The 15,988-nt window shown below is 43.1% G+C and overlaps 1 protein-coding gene across 1 annotated transcript in view; it reads left to right on the top strand.

Annotated features, from left to right (window-relative positions):
* Nucleotides 1–15,729, top strand: part of EXOSC9 (exosome component 9) — a 952,766-nt gene extending 937,037 nt beyond the window's left edge. Inside the window, exon 12 of the mRNA XM_044061532.1 lies at nt 15,565–15,729. Coding sequence (XP_043917467.1) covers nt 15,565–15,661 — 97 coding nt within the window. The 3' untranslated portion in view covers nt 15,662–15,729. The remainder of the gene's footprint in view (nt 1–15,564) is intronic.
* The last annotated feature ends 259 nt before the right edge of the window (nt 15,730–15,988 follow it).

Genomic DNA, 15,988 nt, shown 5'->3' with positions numbered 1-15,988 from the left:
GATCATGTTAAAGCTAAATTGTTGGATTCTCCTTTAAATCAGGACCGCCTGTTTGGCAACAAGGCTGAAGAAGTTCTTAAAAAGACGGAAGATAAAGCTAAATCTGTGCAAACTGTTAAAGATTTTTTTACAAGTTCAGCCTCCTAGATTTAGTAGGCACTGGCCCTAAGAATTGGTCCTTTCCAGCCCCTTCATTCCAGGTCTTCTCAAGCCAAACCCAGGCACAGCAAAAACCCCAGGTTTCAGTCCCAGGGTCACACAGAACTAAGCAGTGGGGGGGCCTCCACTTCCAAATCTGAGAATAAGACCCCCCCCCTATGGTAAACTGTCTCAGTGACTTCCTTTTAAAATTTCCAAGCACTTATCAACTGACTGCCCCTTTGGGGGGATAGATTGCTCTTCATGCAAAGAATTGGGAACTCATTACCCAGGACAAATGGGTTTTAAATAGTGTCCCAGGGATACAGATTTCACTTCCACATGTTGCCAACACCAAGTGGGTGGCCGGACCTACCCCCAAATCAGTGGGCAGAGGCCTAAAAACAATTATTTTCTCTCTTAAGCATGGGGGCTATTCAACTGGTACCAGAAGAGGAAAAGGGACAAGGTTTCTACTCGAGACTTTTCCTGGTACCGAGAAAAGACTATTCATGGCGTCCTATCCTGGACCTGCCTACTCTAAACACCTTTTTGGAGATTCCAAAGATCAAGATGCTGACTCTTCACCAATTACTTCCTATGCTACGAAAAGATGCTTGGTTGGCAACACTAGATTTAAAGGAAGCATACCTGCACATCTCAATCAGGGAATCTTGCAGAAGAAAGCGACTTAAACCTTAGCACGAATATAAATAGGACGTGCTGGAGGGATAGATTTATCACTCAGAGACTCCCTATGCTGTGGAATAGAATCCCGGTCCATGTGAGGCAGAGCACCTCGCTGACTCTGTTCAAGAGAAATCTAGACCTGTGGATGGGAGATCGTAGGTTTACCCCGGGAATCATCTCTGTGTCACTGCTGGACAGAGGCACAACAAACTAATGGGCACAGTATTTTTTCATATAAGGGGTGGCGTAAGCCACAAAAATTTGGGCTAGGCTTATAAATGCCTTAGGGCAGATAGCCTAGTATAAACCTATGAACCTATAAGATACCTATGCTTCAAAGCACATCTCAATCAGGGAATCTTGCAGAAGATACCTATGCTTCAAAGCAGGCTACATGCACTATCAGTTCTCTGCACTGCCCTTTGGCTTATCTACTGCACCCAGGGTATTCACAAAGTGCCTAGCTCCAGTTATTGCATTTTGCAGGCAAAGAAATATTCAAATATACCCATACGTGGACGATTGTCTAATTCAGGCAGAAAGCCAGGACATACTTTTGAATCATCTGTCCTTTGTAAAAAGGGTTCTAACTTGTCTGGGATATAACTTGTCTGGGGTACGCCATAAATGAAAATAAATCACACCTGGTACCCTGTCAAATTATATTTCTGGGAGCAAGCTTGAATACAACTTCCCAGATGGCTTACCTCACGTCAGTGAAACAAATTCATTTGACAACCTACTTCAAACAAGTGGCCACAAAAACCCTGCTATCTGCAAGACAAATACTGCAAGCCTTGGGGTTCATGGCCTCCTGCATTCTTCTAATTCCATATGCAAGACTGCATATGAGGAAACTACAGTGGTATCTAAAAAGCCTATGGTGTCAACATTCTCAAGACCTAGAAACACTGATTCCTGTCATACCTTGCCTACGCCTAGAGTTCCTTTGGTGGGCAGAGGCCTGCCACCAAAACAAGGAACTACCTTTCACACCACCCCTTGCCACCCACACCCTAACAGATGCATCAGACTGTGCATGGGAGGCTCACATGGCAGGGAAGTGCATTCAGGGCAAATGGAACCCAAGTCAAATGTACCTGCATATCAGTCAAAAAGAAATGTTAGCTGTAGAAAATGCTCTGACAGCTTTCAAGGACCACATTCTTCCAGGACAGCTAATGGTAAAGACGGACACCACTGTTATGTGGTACATAAACAAGCAGGGGGTACACATTCTTAACCTCTCTGCAGACTAGCCATGGCATTGTGGAACACAGCCTTGAGCTACCAAGTGCACCTACAAGCTCAATACCTGCCAGGAAAATTAAATATACTGGCAGATGGACTAAGCAGAAACCTCATAGACCCACACGAGTGGAAACTGGAACCAAGGATTTTCAACATGTTGACAAGCAAATGGGGGAGCCCAGATATATACCTGTTTGCCTGTTCCCAGAACTACCAGTTGGGCAAATTTTGTACAAGGAATCCCCACAAACAAGCCTGAAAAGTGGATGCTCTGTCCTTCAGCTGGAAAAACCTATCAGTCTATGCCTACCCCCTCTGCCTCTGCTTTCCAAAGTACTACGAAAAATCAAACAGGATAAACCAAGGATGATTTTGATTGCTCCAGACTGGCCACGCCAACACTGGTGCCCCCTCCTTCGCAGTGTGTCATGGTTATCTCCATGGCACCTGCCTTAGACTACTTCCCTGCTGTCTCAGCAGGAGAACCAGATTCTGCATCCTCAGCTTCTAACACTGAACCTTGCAGCCTGGCTAATTACTTAATCTCCCTTTTACCATCCCTCAGCAAACCTGTGATGGATATCATTTAAGAGGCAAGGAGGCCTAGTACTAGAAAATATTATGCTGTAAAATGGAAAAGATTCCGTGCCTGGAACCAATCTCAAGGGATGAGCACAGCAGCACCCAATTTACCTCAGATTTTACAATACTTAACTGAGATGCTTCACCAAGGGCCTGTCTTTTTCCTCCATTAAAATCCACGCCTCAGCCATTTCAGCTCATTATAACCCAGAACCTCCCCTCTTCTCTCATCCACTGCTCAAGCAGTTCCTCAGAGGGGCCAAAAATTTGAGACCACCCAGGAGAGCTCCAACCCCAGCCCTGGGACCTTAACTTTGTCTTGGAGAAACTCACTGTACCTCCTTTCGAGCCAGCTGCTACTGCAGACTTAAAATGTATTTCTTGGAAAACAGCTTTCCTTTTAGCAATCACTTCAGCTAAAAGGGTATCTGAATTACAGGCCCTTATGGCAGTGGAGCCTTTCATCATCTTTCATGCGGACAGGGTGTCCCTCAGAACCAAGCCATCCTTCATGCCCAAGGTGGTATCCAGTGTGGCTCTTAATCAGTCCATTCATTTGCCAACCTTCTTTCCCAATCCACAGAATAAAGGGGAATGAATACTGCATTCCTTAGTTGTGCAGACAACTTAGATTCTATTTGGATAGGACTAAACCTCAAAGGAAATCTGAACAACTGCTGGTGGCATTTGCAGCAGGGGCAGAGGGGAAGGCTATTTCAAAGCAAACCATTTCTAAATGGATAAGCCATTGCATTCATTTCTGCTATAAGCACCATGGAAAACCTATCCCCCAGGAGATCAGACCTCACTCCACCAGGGCTGCTTCTACCTCTACAGCCTTTCTCAGAGGCGTCCCTACCAGGGACATCCTAGAAGCTGCTACCTGGAGATGTTCATCGTGTTTCACTGTTGCAGTCATTACAATTGGGTTATCCTGCTGGCAGGCTACCCCCGCAGTTGGCTTGAATTCCAAAGTCTAGGTCCAGCGTCGGTTGCTGTCGCCTCCTCCCTGATGTCAGTGCACCAGGGGTATAAAAGATGCAGCCAACGCCATTTTCTTCAGTCTTTCTTGCCGCGCGGTGCCCGAAGCAAAAGAAGTTCGCAAGTGCCGGTCGGCCGACTCCTGAGATTTTCAAGTTCGAATTTCAGATCCAAAGTCTTCATTAAAAGCCAAGTACCCCATTAGGGAAACTTTTTTCTTGCTCCAGACCGATGTCAGAAAAAGTTAATAATTGTATTTTTTGTGGGAAGCAAATACCTCCTAAGGATTTTCATTCTTACTGTATTCCTTGCCTAGGCCCTGACCACAACGTTGCTAGTTGTCTGTTTTGTGCTAGATTTAACCAACGCACTGTTAAGCGTCAGTACGATTTTGCATTTCATTACTTTGGCAGACGATTTAATTATATAATGCCGTCAGAACAGCCGACTATCGGAGTTTACAAAAAACGCAAAGAAAAAGAAAAGGACAGGCATCCGAGGTCCAAAACCAATGGCGAGTCTTTTTCGAGGCCAGTCGCCAGTTCTCAGTGAGGCGCTTTCACAGCCCCTGACGACCGCTACTTTAGAGCCGCAGGCAGATACCGACTCCCACGTGGAGTCAACCAGGCCTACAGAAACTCGAGGTATTGGACCTTTGGAAACCATTCCTTCAGATGGGTCCGGAGCTGCTGAGTAGTCATCTGCTTCTGAGGCCGTTTTCAGGCCTACACAATTGTATGTTAAAACGACTTCAGTTTCAAAGGCAAAGACTAACGCAGCTTTAAAGACAAAGAAACAAGTACAACAGCCCCATGGACAGGCCTCCTTGCCTAAAAAACAGATGCTCAAAATAGCCGAAGACCTGATTACTTTGATCAGGGGTTCTCATCCCCCTCCTGACAAGAGGCCTAGGCAAGAGATAGAATATGAATCTTCATATCAGGTTTCCATTTCATCTGATTCCTCTTCTGATCAGCAATACTCTATTCCTCCTTATGAGGATTCTGATGCTGAAGAATCTATCCCCTCAGCTTCTCCACCCGAGGATTATTCTTTTGGCGAAACACTGCATACCATGAGGGAGCATTTCCACTGGGAGAGCCAAGATTATTCAGAATCTAAGAACAGACTTTCTTTTACTGCCTCAGCACAGGCCCCTTGCTATTCCACCTGTGCTAGACATTGTAGATGATGTATTTTCAGAGTCCAGTCTGACTCCAGACTCCTTACCTCCAGCTCCTGTTAAGCCAGACAGATACTACAGGGTTCCAGACTCCCACAAATTTCTTTTTAAAAACCCTGCTGCTGACCCAGAAACTATCTCTCAGGGTCCCAAGGGGGTTGAGGCTTCCACTGCAAAAAAACCTACCCCCTCTGACAGATTCCAGGGCACTGGATAGATGGGGGAAAAAAGATTTACACTTTTGCTACCTTGGCTATAATGGCTTTAAATTGTCAGTTTCATATGCTTAAATATCAGCAATACATAATGTCACTGCTTAATCATAAAATGTTGACAAATTCTGAATGTGCAGGTAAAGAAATGCAGGATTTATTGCATGCAGCTGAACAAGTTGGAAAGCATACTTTACAATGTGGTTTTGATTCTTTGGAGGCCTCCTGCAGAGCCGCTGTTATGGGTTCTGTTTTTTGGAGGCATGCTTGGTTAAAGGAACAGAATCTGCCTGATCATGTTAAAGCAAAATTATTAGATTCTCCATTACACCATGATACCTTGTTTGGTGTTAAAGCAGAAGAGGTGTTGAAGAAAATGGAGGACAAAGCCAAATCTATGCAGACAGTCAAGGATGTCTTACAGGTACAGCCTCCAAGATTTAGTAGACACTGGCCTACAAAGGATTGGGCCTTTCCAGTATCAGATAGGCCACAAAGAGGCAGATACAGACCCCCTAGAGGCAGATCCCAGCCCCAAGGCTCATACAGGTCTAAACAATGGGGTGCTTCTACCTCCAAAAGCGGACAAGACAAGTCACAGCCATACAGAAAGCAGTCCCAGTGACTTTCCCCTCCCAGTGCCAAGCACTTATCTACTGGCAGCTCCTTTAGGGGGGAAAACTAGCACTTTTTGCTCAAAACTGGCACCTAATCACCCAGGACAAATGGGTTTTGAACATAGTGTCACAAGGTTACAGGTTCCATTTTCACACCCTGCCAATGGAAACGGTATGCCAAACCTGCCAACAAATCAGTGGGCAGAGGCACAAAAGCAAGTTTCATCCCTCATGGACATGAGGGGCATTCAGCAAGTACCACAGCAAGAGCAGGGACAAGGATTTTAAGACTTTTCTTGGTGCCCAGAAAGGACAAAGCCTGGAGGCCAATACTGGACCTATCTATTCTAAACACATACCTGGATATTCCAAAATTCAAAATGTTGACTCTGCAGCAGCTTCTGCCCATGCTGGGCAAGAAGGCTTGGCTTCTAACTTTAAACCTAAAAGAGGCATGCCTGCATGCCCCAATCAGACAATCATGCAGAAGATACCTCAGATTCATAGCTGGCTCAATGCACTACCAATTCTCTGCACTGCCCTTTGGCTTATCTACTGTGCCCAGGGTCTTCACAAAATGCCTGGCACCAGTAATTGCATTTTGCAGACAAAAAGGAATACAAATATATCCTTATTTGGACGACTGCCTTATTCAAGTAGAGAACAAGGACATACTACTACACCATCTGTCGTTTGTAAAAAGATTATTAACATGCCTAGGGTACACAGTAAACGAGAAGAAATCAAAACTTGTACCCTCTCAAGAGATCATATTCCTGGGTGCAAGCTTAAATACAACTGCCCAGATGGCTTATCTCACGCCAGACAAAGGCAACTGACTACTTATTTCAAAAGGTTGGCAGCAAACACGCAGTTATCTGCAAGAAAAATTCTGCAGGCTTTGGGTTTCATGGCATCCTACATTCTGCTAATTCCATATGCAAGACTGCATATGAGGAAACTACAATGGTATCTAAAAAGTGTTTGGACTCGCCAGAGCCTGGAAACAATTAGTCATTCCCTGTCTACAACAGGAGGTTTGATGGTGGGCAAAGACCTGTCACCACAACAAGGGGCAGCCATTCACCATGCCCCCAACCAGGCAAACATTGACAACATATGCATCAGATTATGTCTGGGGGGCCCACATGGCAGGAAGATGTATTCAGGGCTCTTGGTCCGCAATCCAAATACATCTGCATATCAATCAAAAAGAGATGCTAGCTGTTCAAAATGCCCTGACAGCCTTCAAGGATCTACTTCATCCAGGACAACTACTGATAGACTGACAATACTTTAGTTATGTGGTACATAAACAAGCAGGGAGGCGCACATTCCTACCCCCTTTGCAGACTAGCCATGACTTTGTGGACACAGCATTGACTTACCAAGTACATCTGCAAGCACAATTCCTGCTAGGAAAGAAAAATACTCTGGCAGACTAAGCAGAAATCTCATGGATCCCCACGAGTGGAAATTTGATCCACAAGTCTTCAACATGATAAGGAATTGGGGATGCCCAGACGTGGATCTGTTTGCCTCCCCTCACAACTGCCAACTACAGAGATTCTGCACAAGGACTTATCACAAACAAGCATGGAAAGTGGATGCTCTATCTTTCAGTTGGAAAAACTTAAACAGTATATGCCTTTCCTCCACTGCCTCTCCTCCCCAAGGTACTCCTAAAGGTCAGACGAGAGAAGCCAAAAATGATACTGATTGCCCCAGACTGGCCCCGCCAGCACTGGTACCCAATCCTAAAGAACATGACTCAAAGCCCAGCATGGACATTACCTCATATTCCTCACTTACTGACCCAACAAAACAATCAGATCCTGCACAGCCAACTCAGGACCTTAAGTCTGGCAGCATGGCGGATAATGTAGCTTTTCAAAACACACCTCTCTCTAAAGCAGTTATTGATGTTATCTTGGAGGCCAGGAGGCCCAGTACCAAAAAATGTTATGCAGAAAAATGGAAGAGATTCTGTGCTTGGAACCAGGCACAAGGAATTGACATGATTGTTCCAAATATCCCTCAGATTTTGCAATACTTAACTGAGATGCTGGACCAAAGGCCTATCCTTTTCATCAATTAAGGTTCATGCCTCTGCCATTTCAGCTCAATACAATACAGAGCCACCTATTTTTTCTCATACTTTAAGGCATTACCTCAGAGGAGCCAAAATCTTACGGCCTCCAAGGAGATCACCAGTACCTGCATGGGACCTCAATTATGTCTTAGAAAAACTCACTCTGCCTCCTTTTGAGCCAGCTGCTACAGCTGATATAAAATTTTTATCATGGAAAACAACTCTGCTCCTAGCAATAACCTCTGCAAGGCGAGTCTCAGAGCTACAGGCACTCATGGCTGTGGAGCCTTTTATCATCTTCCATCCAGATAGGGTTTCTCTAAGGACAAACCCCACTTTTATGCCTAAGGTAGTGTCCAGTGTAGCCCTCAACTAAACTATTCATTTGCCTACCTTTTATCCTAACCCAAAGAATAAGGGTGAGAAACTTGTGCATTCTTTGGACATACACAGACAGCTGCTCTTCTACTTGTACAGAACCAAAGCTTTCAGAAAGACTGAGCAATTACTGGTAGCATATGCTGCAGGATCACAAGGAAAGGCTATCTCAAAGCAGACTATTTCAAAGTGGATAGGTCACTGCATTTGTCTATGCTATTCTCAACATGGCAAATCAGTGCCTAAGGGCATTAGGCCACATTCAACCAGAGCAGCAGCCACTTCAGCAGCCTTCCTCAGAGGAGTGCCCACCAAAGACATTTTAGAGGCTGCAACCTGGAGTTCAGTGCATACTTTTACAAAGCACTACCACTTACCACTCTACTCCAAATCCAGGGCAGGCTTTGCCATTGCAGTTCTGCAGGGCCTCATAGCCGTTCCTAATTCTATTTAGTTCCAGCCTCCCAACCTTAGCTTTGGGATTCAACCCAATTGTAATGACTGCAACAGTGAAACACGATGAACATAGTGCAGTTGTGTACCTACCATAAATGTAGATTTTCGAGTGTATGCACTGTTGCAGTCCAGATTACCCACCCACCGTCCCCCCTTATCTTTGCTGGACCTTATCTGTACTTCTCTATTCTATACAACCTATGTGGTATATTTGCTGTTACTTCGTGCATGCATGCTTTATTGACATTTTTAGCCTACCCTTTTGGAGGCACCTGACATCTGGGGCAAGAAAAACTGAAGAAAATGGCATTGGCTGCATCTTTTTTACCCCTGGCGCACTGACGTCAGGGAGGAGGCGACAGCAACCAACGCCGGACCTAGACTTTGGAATTCAGGCCGACTGCAGGTAGCCTGCCAGCAGGATAACCCAATTGTAATGACTGCAATAGTGAATACACTCTAGCATCTACATTTATGGTAGGTACACAACTATACTTTCTGTACATACTTTCACCAAGCATCATCATTTGCCAATTTTCTCTAAATCCAGAGCTGGCTTTGCCACTGCAATCTTGCAGGGCCTTGTAGCTGGCCCTAATGCTATCTAAAATTCCTCCTCCCAACCATCGCTTTGGGAATCTACCCAAATGTAATGACTACAACAATGAAATACGAAGAACATAGTACAGTTGTGTACACTTACATTAATGTAGATGTTCGAGTGTATTCACTGTTGCAGTGCCGGTTACCCTCCCTCCAGCCCCCCAACTTCTTTTGGCTATACCTCTACTTTCCTTTACTATGCTTAAAAGCCTTTTTGGCATATTTGCTTTTTTGTTGGAGGTATATCCTTGTACTTTTATATTTAATTGCTTCCCATTAGGGGGACACCTGACATCTGGGGCAAGAAAAACGGATGTAATGGCGTCGGCTGCATGTTTTATACCCCTGACGACCTGACGTCATGGAAGAAGGGACAGCAACCGACGCAGGACCCAAGACTTTGTTAATCATGCCGACTGAGGGCTAACCTGCAAGCAGATAACCCAAATGCAATGACTGCAACAGTGAATACACTCTAACATCTACATTTATGGTAAGTGAACACAACTGTACTTTATGGTTGGTACATAACTTTCATATCCTATGCTGTTACTTCTATCTGCTTCAACCTGTGGAACAGTGTCCTCAGCCACAAAATAAGAATGACAGTTTGGAAGGGAGAATGGAGGGAGAGATGGCTGAGAAGGACTAAAGAAGACAACACGAATCTAGTGTTATGGTTAAGTACATAACTTTATCCTATGTTGTCTCTTCCATCTTTCTCAACCTGTGGGACAGTGTCCCCAGCCGATCAAATAGGGTGGTATCAGGAGAGAATGTTCCACAAAATGGTAGAGCCAAAGGATGTCCTGAATCTGGATCAATTATCCAACTTATAATAGGCTACACACAGATGAGTACTAGACAAAGCAGCTGCTGCACAAGTATCAGCCAAGGAGGCACAAACAAAAAAGGCAGTAGAAGTAACAATTGATCTGGTGGAATAAGCTTTAGGATTATTAAGTAAAGGGGCACCTTTCACAGAATAAGCAATGGAGATGCAATACTAAAGTCAGCTGGACAAGGTCACCTTAAAAATAAGCTTACCCAGTTTAATTCTAGAAAAATGTTCAAAAAAGTTGGTATGATTTCATGCTAGACTTTGTTCTAAATAAAATCTCAACTGACAAACATCCAAACAATGAAGCTTTTCTCCCTTGTTATTGAAATTTAAGATGGAAACTGGCAACTGAATCATCTGCTTCAGGTTTGACCCGGAGGCCACCTTAGGTAAAAAGGAAGGATACAGCTACAAGGAAAGACTTTGTGGAAGACTAGGTAAGGAGGATTTCAAGACAAAGCTTGAAGTTCTGAAACTCTTCTGGCTGAAGTAATTGCCACTAAGAAAAGGATTTTGCAAGATACCAACTTTAAATCTATTGTAGCAGCTCGTTTGAAAGGAGCACTGGTTAAAACTTGGAGAAAGGACAAATCCCAAAGAGGGATCAGATCCTTTCTTACGTAGTCCTCCAGTATAATACCCTTGTAAAAGGCCTTAGAAAGTTTGAGGGGGGAAATAGGTGTTTCCTAACCCTATGTGGAAATCCGACATGGCTGTCAATTGAGCCTTAATATGGAGTAGCAGAGCCCAGACTTAAAAAGCTCCATCAAGAAATCTAAAATGGCATCTGAAGGGGCAGAAAAAGTGTCTAGGCCCTTAGAAATTGCCCGGATATTAAATCTTTTCCACTTACTAGTGTAAATCTTTGTGGTGGAAGGCTGTTGAGGTGAAGAAAGAATATAAACAACTCTCTTAGAAAGTTTGGAATTTCTGGTCATTATTGGAACTAAAAGAATCAGTCTGTCAACCTGAAGGAGTTGAGATTTGGGTGAGGCTGACCCAAAGGCTGGGATATCAAGTCTGGAACAGGAATCAGAACCAAGGGTGGTGCAACAGGTGAAGCCACCTGAAGGGGGAACCATACTTCTCTGGCCCAGAAAGGGTTTGAGAATCACAGTTGCTCTGCAAAGGACTGCTTTCTGTAAACACTTAATCAGGAGTGTAGGAGGGTATGTGTACAGGAGACCCAGGGGTCAAGCATGGGGAAGGGTTAAAGTTGCTCCAGGGCTGGCTCCAACAGCTGAAAATACACACGTTATCAGGTTGAGGGACCACTTATGAGGCATGAGGATACTCCTGCTGAAGTTGCTTGCCAGGATGTTGAATCTGAGATATGTGCTGCCGTCAGTGTTGCCAGGGACATTGCCCATTGCCACGCCTTCATATCCTCTTATGACAGGGGTGTAGGATTGGCTTCCCCCTTGCTTGTTTATGGAACAAACTGCTGTGGTGATGTCTGTTTGTCTGACTGTCATACCCTTGAGGAGGCAGTCTGGAAATGTCTGCAGTGCTAGGAGGACTGTTCTCGCCTTCAAAATATTGATGGAGGATGAACTTCTGAAGTGGACCAGATTCCCTGTGCTGTCTTCCCTTGGAAATGCACCCCACCCCAGGATGGAAGCATCCATAGCTACTATGACATTGGGTTATAGAAAAACAGAGACGACACATGGGGAGACCTGATCTGACATCAGCCAGCACAAGATATGGGGACTGCATACATTGGTGAGCCAAACTGGAAAGTTCATTGGATGTGAAGAAATTGACAATTGGACCAAGAGGGTCCACTGAAGAACTCTCATTAAATACCTGGCCAAAGGAACAAGACATATTGTGGTGGCCAACAGACCGAGAAGCTGCAGAAGCAAAGAAGCTGGTGGCCTTTGGGAAAGCGGCACCTGATTGGCTTGAAGCTGTAATGACAGAAGTCACGAGGGAGACAACTTGGCGATCTGATTGTTGTTGTCCAGTTAACTTCCAATGACTTTTGGGGCTTGACCCAGTTCCAAATTGGGTTTTCTGAGATGTCCTCTGATGCCCAAGGACAGGCATAAATGGAGCAAATAGTCCCTACCTTGTATTAGAGGTGCCTTTGAAGTCACAATTGAGCCCATCATCCAGGTACAAAAAGGCCCAGAATCCATTCAACCTGAGCCAGGCTGCTACCATTGCAGAACACTTAGTGAAAACCTGGGGGGAGGGGGACTATGGCGAGACCAAAGGGCAACGATCGAAATTGACAATGACTAGCTTCCAGCCTGAAGCACGGGAACATCCTGGAATTCCTCATGATAGGCATCTTTGAGGTCCATGTAGCACATCCAGTCATCCTTCCTCTGTAGAGGTAGAATGGATTGCACCATCGTCATCTGGAATTTGTTCCTTTTCACATAAAGGTTTTATTTGCTGAGGTCCATGTTTTTCTTTGGCACTAAAAAGGATCTTGAGTAGACCCCAGATCCACTTTGGTCTGCTGGGACCTCTTGAGGCATGCACTTCAAGAGCAGATTCAGGATTTCTGCTGCTTCCCTTTACTGATTTGGTGGAATGTTGGAAGGGATTTTTGCTTGATGTTTGGGGCCAACTAGAAGGTGATGGTAAAGCCTCTTGAAATGACTGTTAGCACCCAAGTGTCTGAAGTGATGACTCCCAAGCTTCTGGGTGGAGAGTCAAGTACCTAGAGACGGTTTCCAGAGTGTAGCAGTCTGGCAGACTTTCAAGAACAATGGAAAAGCTTGCCAAAGAAGACACCTCAGAATCCTTGATTCTGTGGACCACACCTGCCCCTGGGGCAGTGTTCGTTAACGTTCCCCATTTGCCTTGCGGAGCACCTTCATCTTTAGCGTCTTGGTGAAGTTGTTAGGATTTATAAAAGAAGTGTCACTCCCTCCCCCAATTCTTTGAGAAGATCCTTTGTGGGGTAGAAAAATAAATTCCTACAGCAGTCAAGTCTTTTCTTCACTGAATGAGGCATCACCACAGGAGGATTTGGGGCCCCCTTCCTCTTCATTGAGATCAGAACCTTTGGTGAGAGACTCTTCAGGAGAATGTCAAGATTGGCCTCAAGCTGTCCAGAGCTGAGGCATTGAAAATCTCAGTGTTTAAAACAGCCTTGGACTGTCGGCCCTGAGCTTGCAACTTAGGAAGCATTCAGCTCTGAGAAGACCGGAGTTGAGAAGATCAAAGAAGGAGCCAGCTATCAGCAGTGACTGATTGATATATTAGATTTGTATTAGAACTATAATCACTGACACCAGAAAAAGGGTAGGAGGAGAAACAGCAAGTTTCAGAACTAAAGGGATTGAACCCTCTATCCTCTGGGCCGAGGCAAGGGGATGATCCCCAGGTCCATGTGGGTTTTCAGGAAGGTATGTATGAGATACTGCAGGTTCAACTCTTTAATGCTTTGTGAGGACTTAGCAGACCTACATGAAGCGATAGAAGACCTTTTGGCAGGTTGGGTAGAGACAACCTAGTCTCCTGGATCTGAAAAGATGCCCGGACCCACAGTGGTGACGGCTTCAGGGAAAGCTCTGGACCCAGAATAATAGGAATGAATGGGGAATGCTGCCATTCAGTAGTAGAAGCAAAAGATAAAAAAAGGGTTTAGGATACTCGAAGGTGGCAAACACAATGACTGAAACTTGAGCCAACAAAGTAGGAGATTGGTGCCGGGGGGCTACCAATGCAGAATCCTGACTGTGAACTGAGGAGCCAATGGCCTTGGGACCTTCAGATCCTGCTGTCTCATGAGAAGAGAAACATTTCCCATCTCTGTGTTTAGGTTTTTCTTCGTTTTTTTTTTTTTCCAAAATTATCTTTCTCTGTGTTGTCTTTGCCCCATTTTTTTCACCTGTTTTCCTGGTGGGAGAGGGAGACACAGTTACTTAAGCAGATGAATGGGGAAGCATCTCCTTGAGTAATTTAAACCTACAATCAAACCTCATATGCCTGGCAATCTGTGTCCAGGTGGGAAATACGCAGACAGTAAACACATCTGTCATGGAAGTCCTTGAGGGGGGCAACTTGTGCATCCAATCTGTGCATCTTTTAAAAGCCTGAAGCCTAATCAGTGTTATAAGGTCAACTCACAACAGTCACAAAAGCCAGATACACACGCACAAAATGTAACCAACAACTATGTATATATATATATATATATATATATATATACAGATATATATATATATATATATATATATATATATATATATATATGTATAGATATATATATATATATATATATATATATGCTGTAACCAACAACTATATATATAATGTGTGTGTGTGTATGTATGTATCTATCTATATATATATATATATATATATATATATATATATATATATATATATATATGTGTGTGTGTTTGTGTGTATAGCTTCATAGGTCGGTACCACGCTATTAGCCGTAGGGCCTGTATAAGCCTAGCCAAAAAGGTACCCTGGCTTTTGCCACCCAAGTAAATTATATGTGTGTGTGTGTGTATATATACATACATATATATATATATATATATATATATATAATCTATATATCTACATACATACACACTTTACACGTGCATATATATATATATATATATATATATATATATAGAGAGAGAGAGAGAGAGATATATATATAGATATATATACGTGTACTTGTGTATGCATATATTTATATATATATATATATATATATATATATATATATATATATATATATACACACACATGTACGTACATATATATACATACACACACACACACACTATATATATATATATATATATATATATATATATATATATATATATATATATATATATTTATACACACACACATATATCAACAAATACTAGCCCTAACTCTAATGATCATAAATCCTTAAACTTCCAAAAACAAGGAAAACTAGAAAGCTTAAAACTTTTGCATTCTTTTTGGAAAGAAGGCAAGAAGCTCGTTTAAAGAAAGGTGGCAAGAAGTGATCTCCACCAAACATCACACACACGAAAATCAGAAAGTAGCAAAAACAATCTTATCTCTAACGATACAATAATGACTAGAACCTCAAAAAAAACTAATAGAGAAGATGAAATGGTGCAAGAATAATTTAAAAACAGCCACTGGAGATTCAAAGAACACATCTGATGCTGAATTTGGCAAACTAGATCTGAGGAGATTTAGTGAGGGCAGTACATTATGGGAAAGAAGGTGGAGCTTCAGAGCAGAAGACTGTGAACTGTGAGCCTCTGATCCGAACAGATCCAATAACCCACAGTTGGGGACAGAAGACAACTTCGGATCCGAGAGGAGAAGCAAGAACTGATGTGACATTCCTCTCCATGAAAAATGTAATAATAGCGAGTGTGAAGTGTGCCTGAAAAACTAGATGTACAGTCTTGTAACAAGATTTAGGAACAAGAAGCTGTTGCAGTCAAGATTATGGATAAGTGTATGTTTGCAGTGTTATGTCATTTGATGTAAAATGTAAGCAAAATGTTTGGTTAATAGTGGAAATGTTTAAAAAAGTCTAACATCAAACACTTTTTCATTTCCAGAAGGCCCAGCAACATCAACAAACAGAAGGACACACCATTTAAAGAGTCTGGCAAAAAGAAGAAAACTAAAACAAAGAAGTTCCACCAATCTTGGTAATATGGTGGAATATTTCAGTTGTTTAATATTGTACAGATTTTATATGAGAAATAAATCTATCGAAAGAAGTTGTTGTATGTGTTTTTTTTTCTCAATAAAAAGAGTACATTGTTAAAGTGAAAAATCTCCAGGTTATGTTGGATAAGCAACCACTGACTTTTTTGACCTTCAATTTTAACAATACATGCCTGTTTTGCAGTATGTGTAAGCTATCTAAGATGCAAATAACTGAAATGAATCATTCATTTTTAGTCTTCCTGTTCTCTTAGGGCTGGGTGCACTCCTCCTGTGAGTGAATAGTCACAGCAGTGATCGACAGGATACCAG

The sequence above is a fragment of the Protopterus annectens genome, chromosome 2.part0 (assembly GCF_019279795.1).
Source record: "Protopterus annectens isolate FY-2018-M chromosome 2.part0, PAN1.0, whole genome shotgun sequence".
NCBI lineage: Eukaryota > Metazoa > Chordata > Ceratodontiformes > Protopteridae > Protopterus > Protopterus annectens.
The sequence above is the reverse complement of the archived record's forward strand: the minus strand, read 5'-3'. Positions and strand labels throughout refer to the sequence as shown.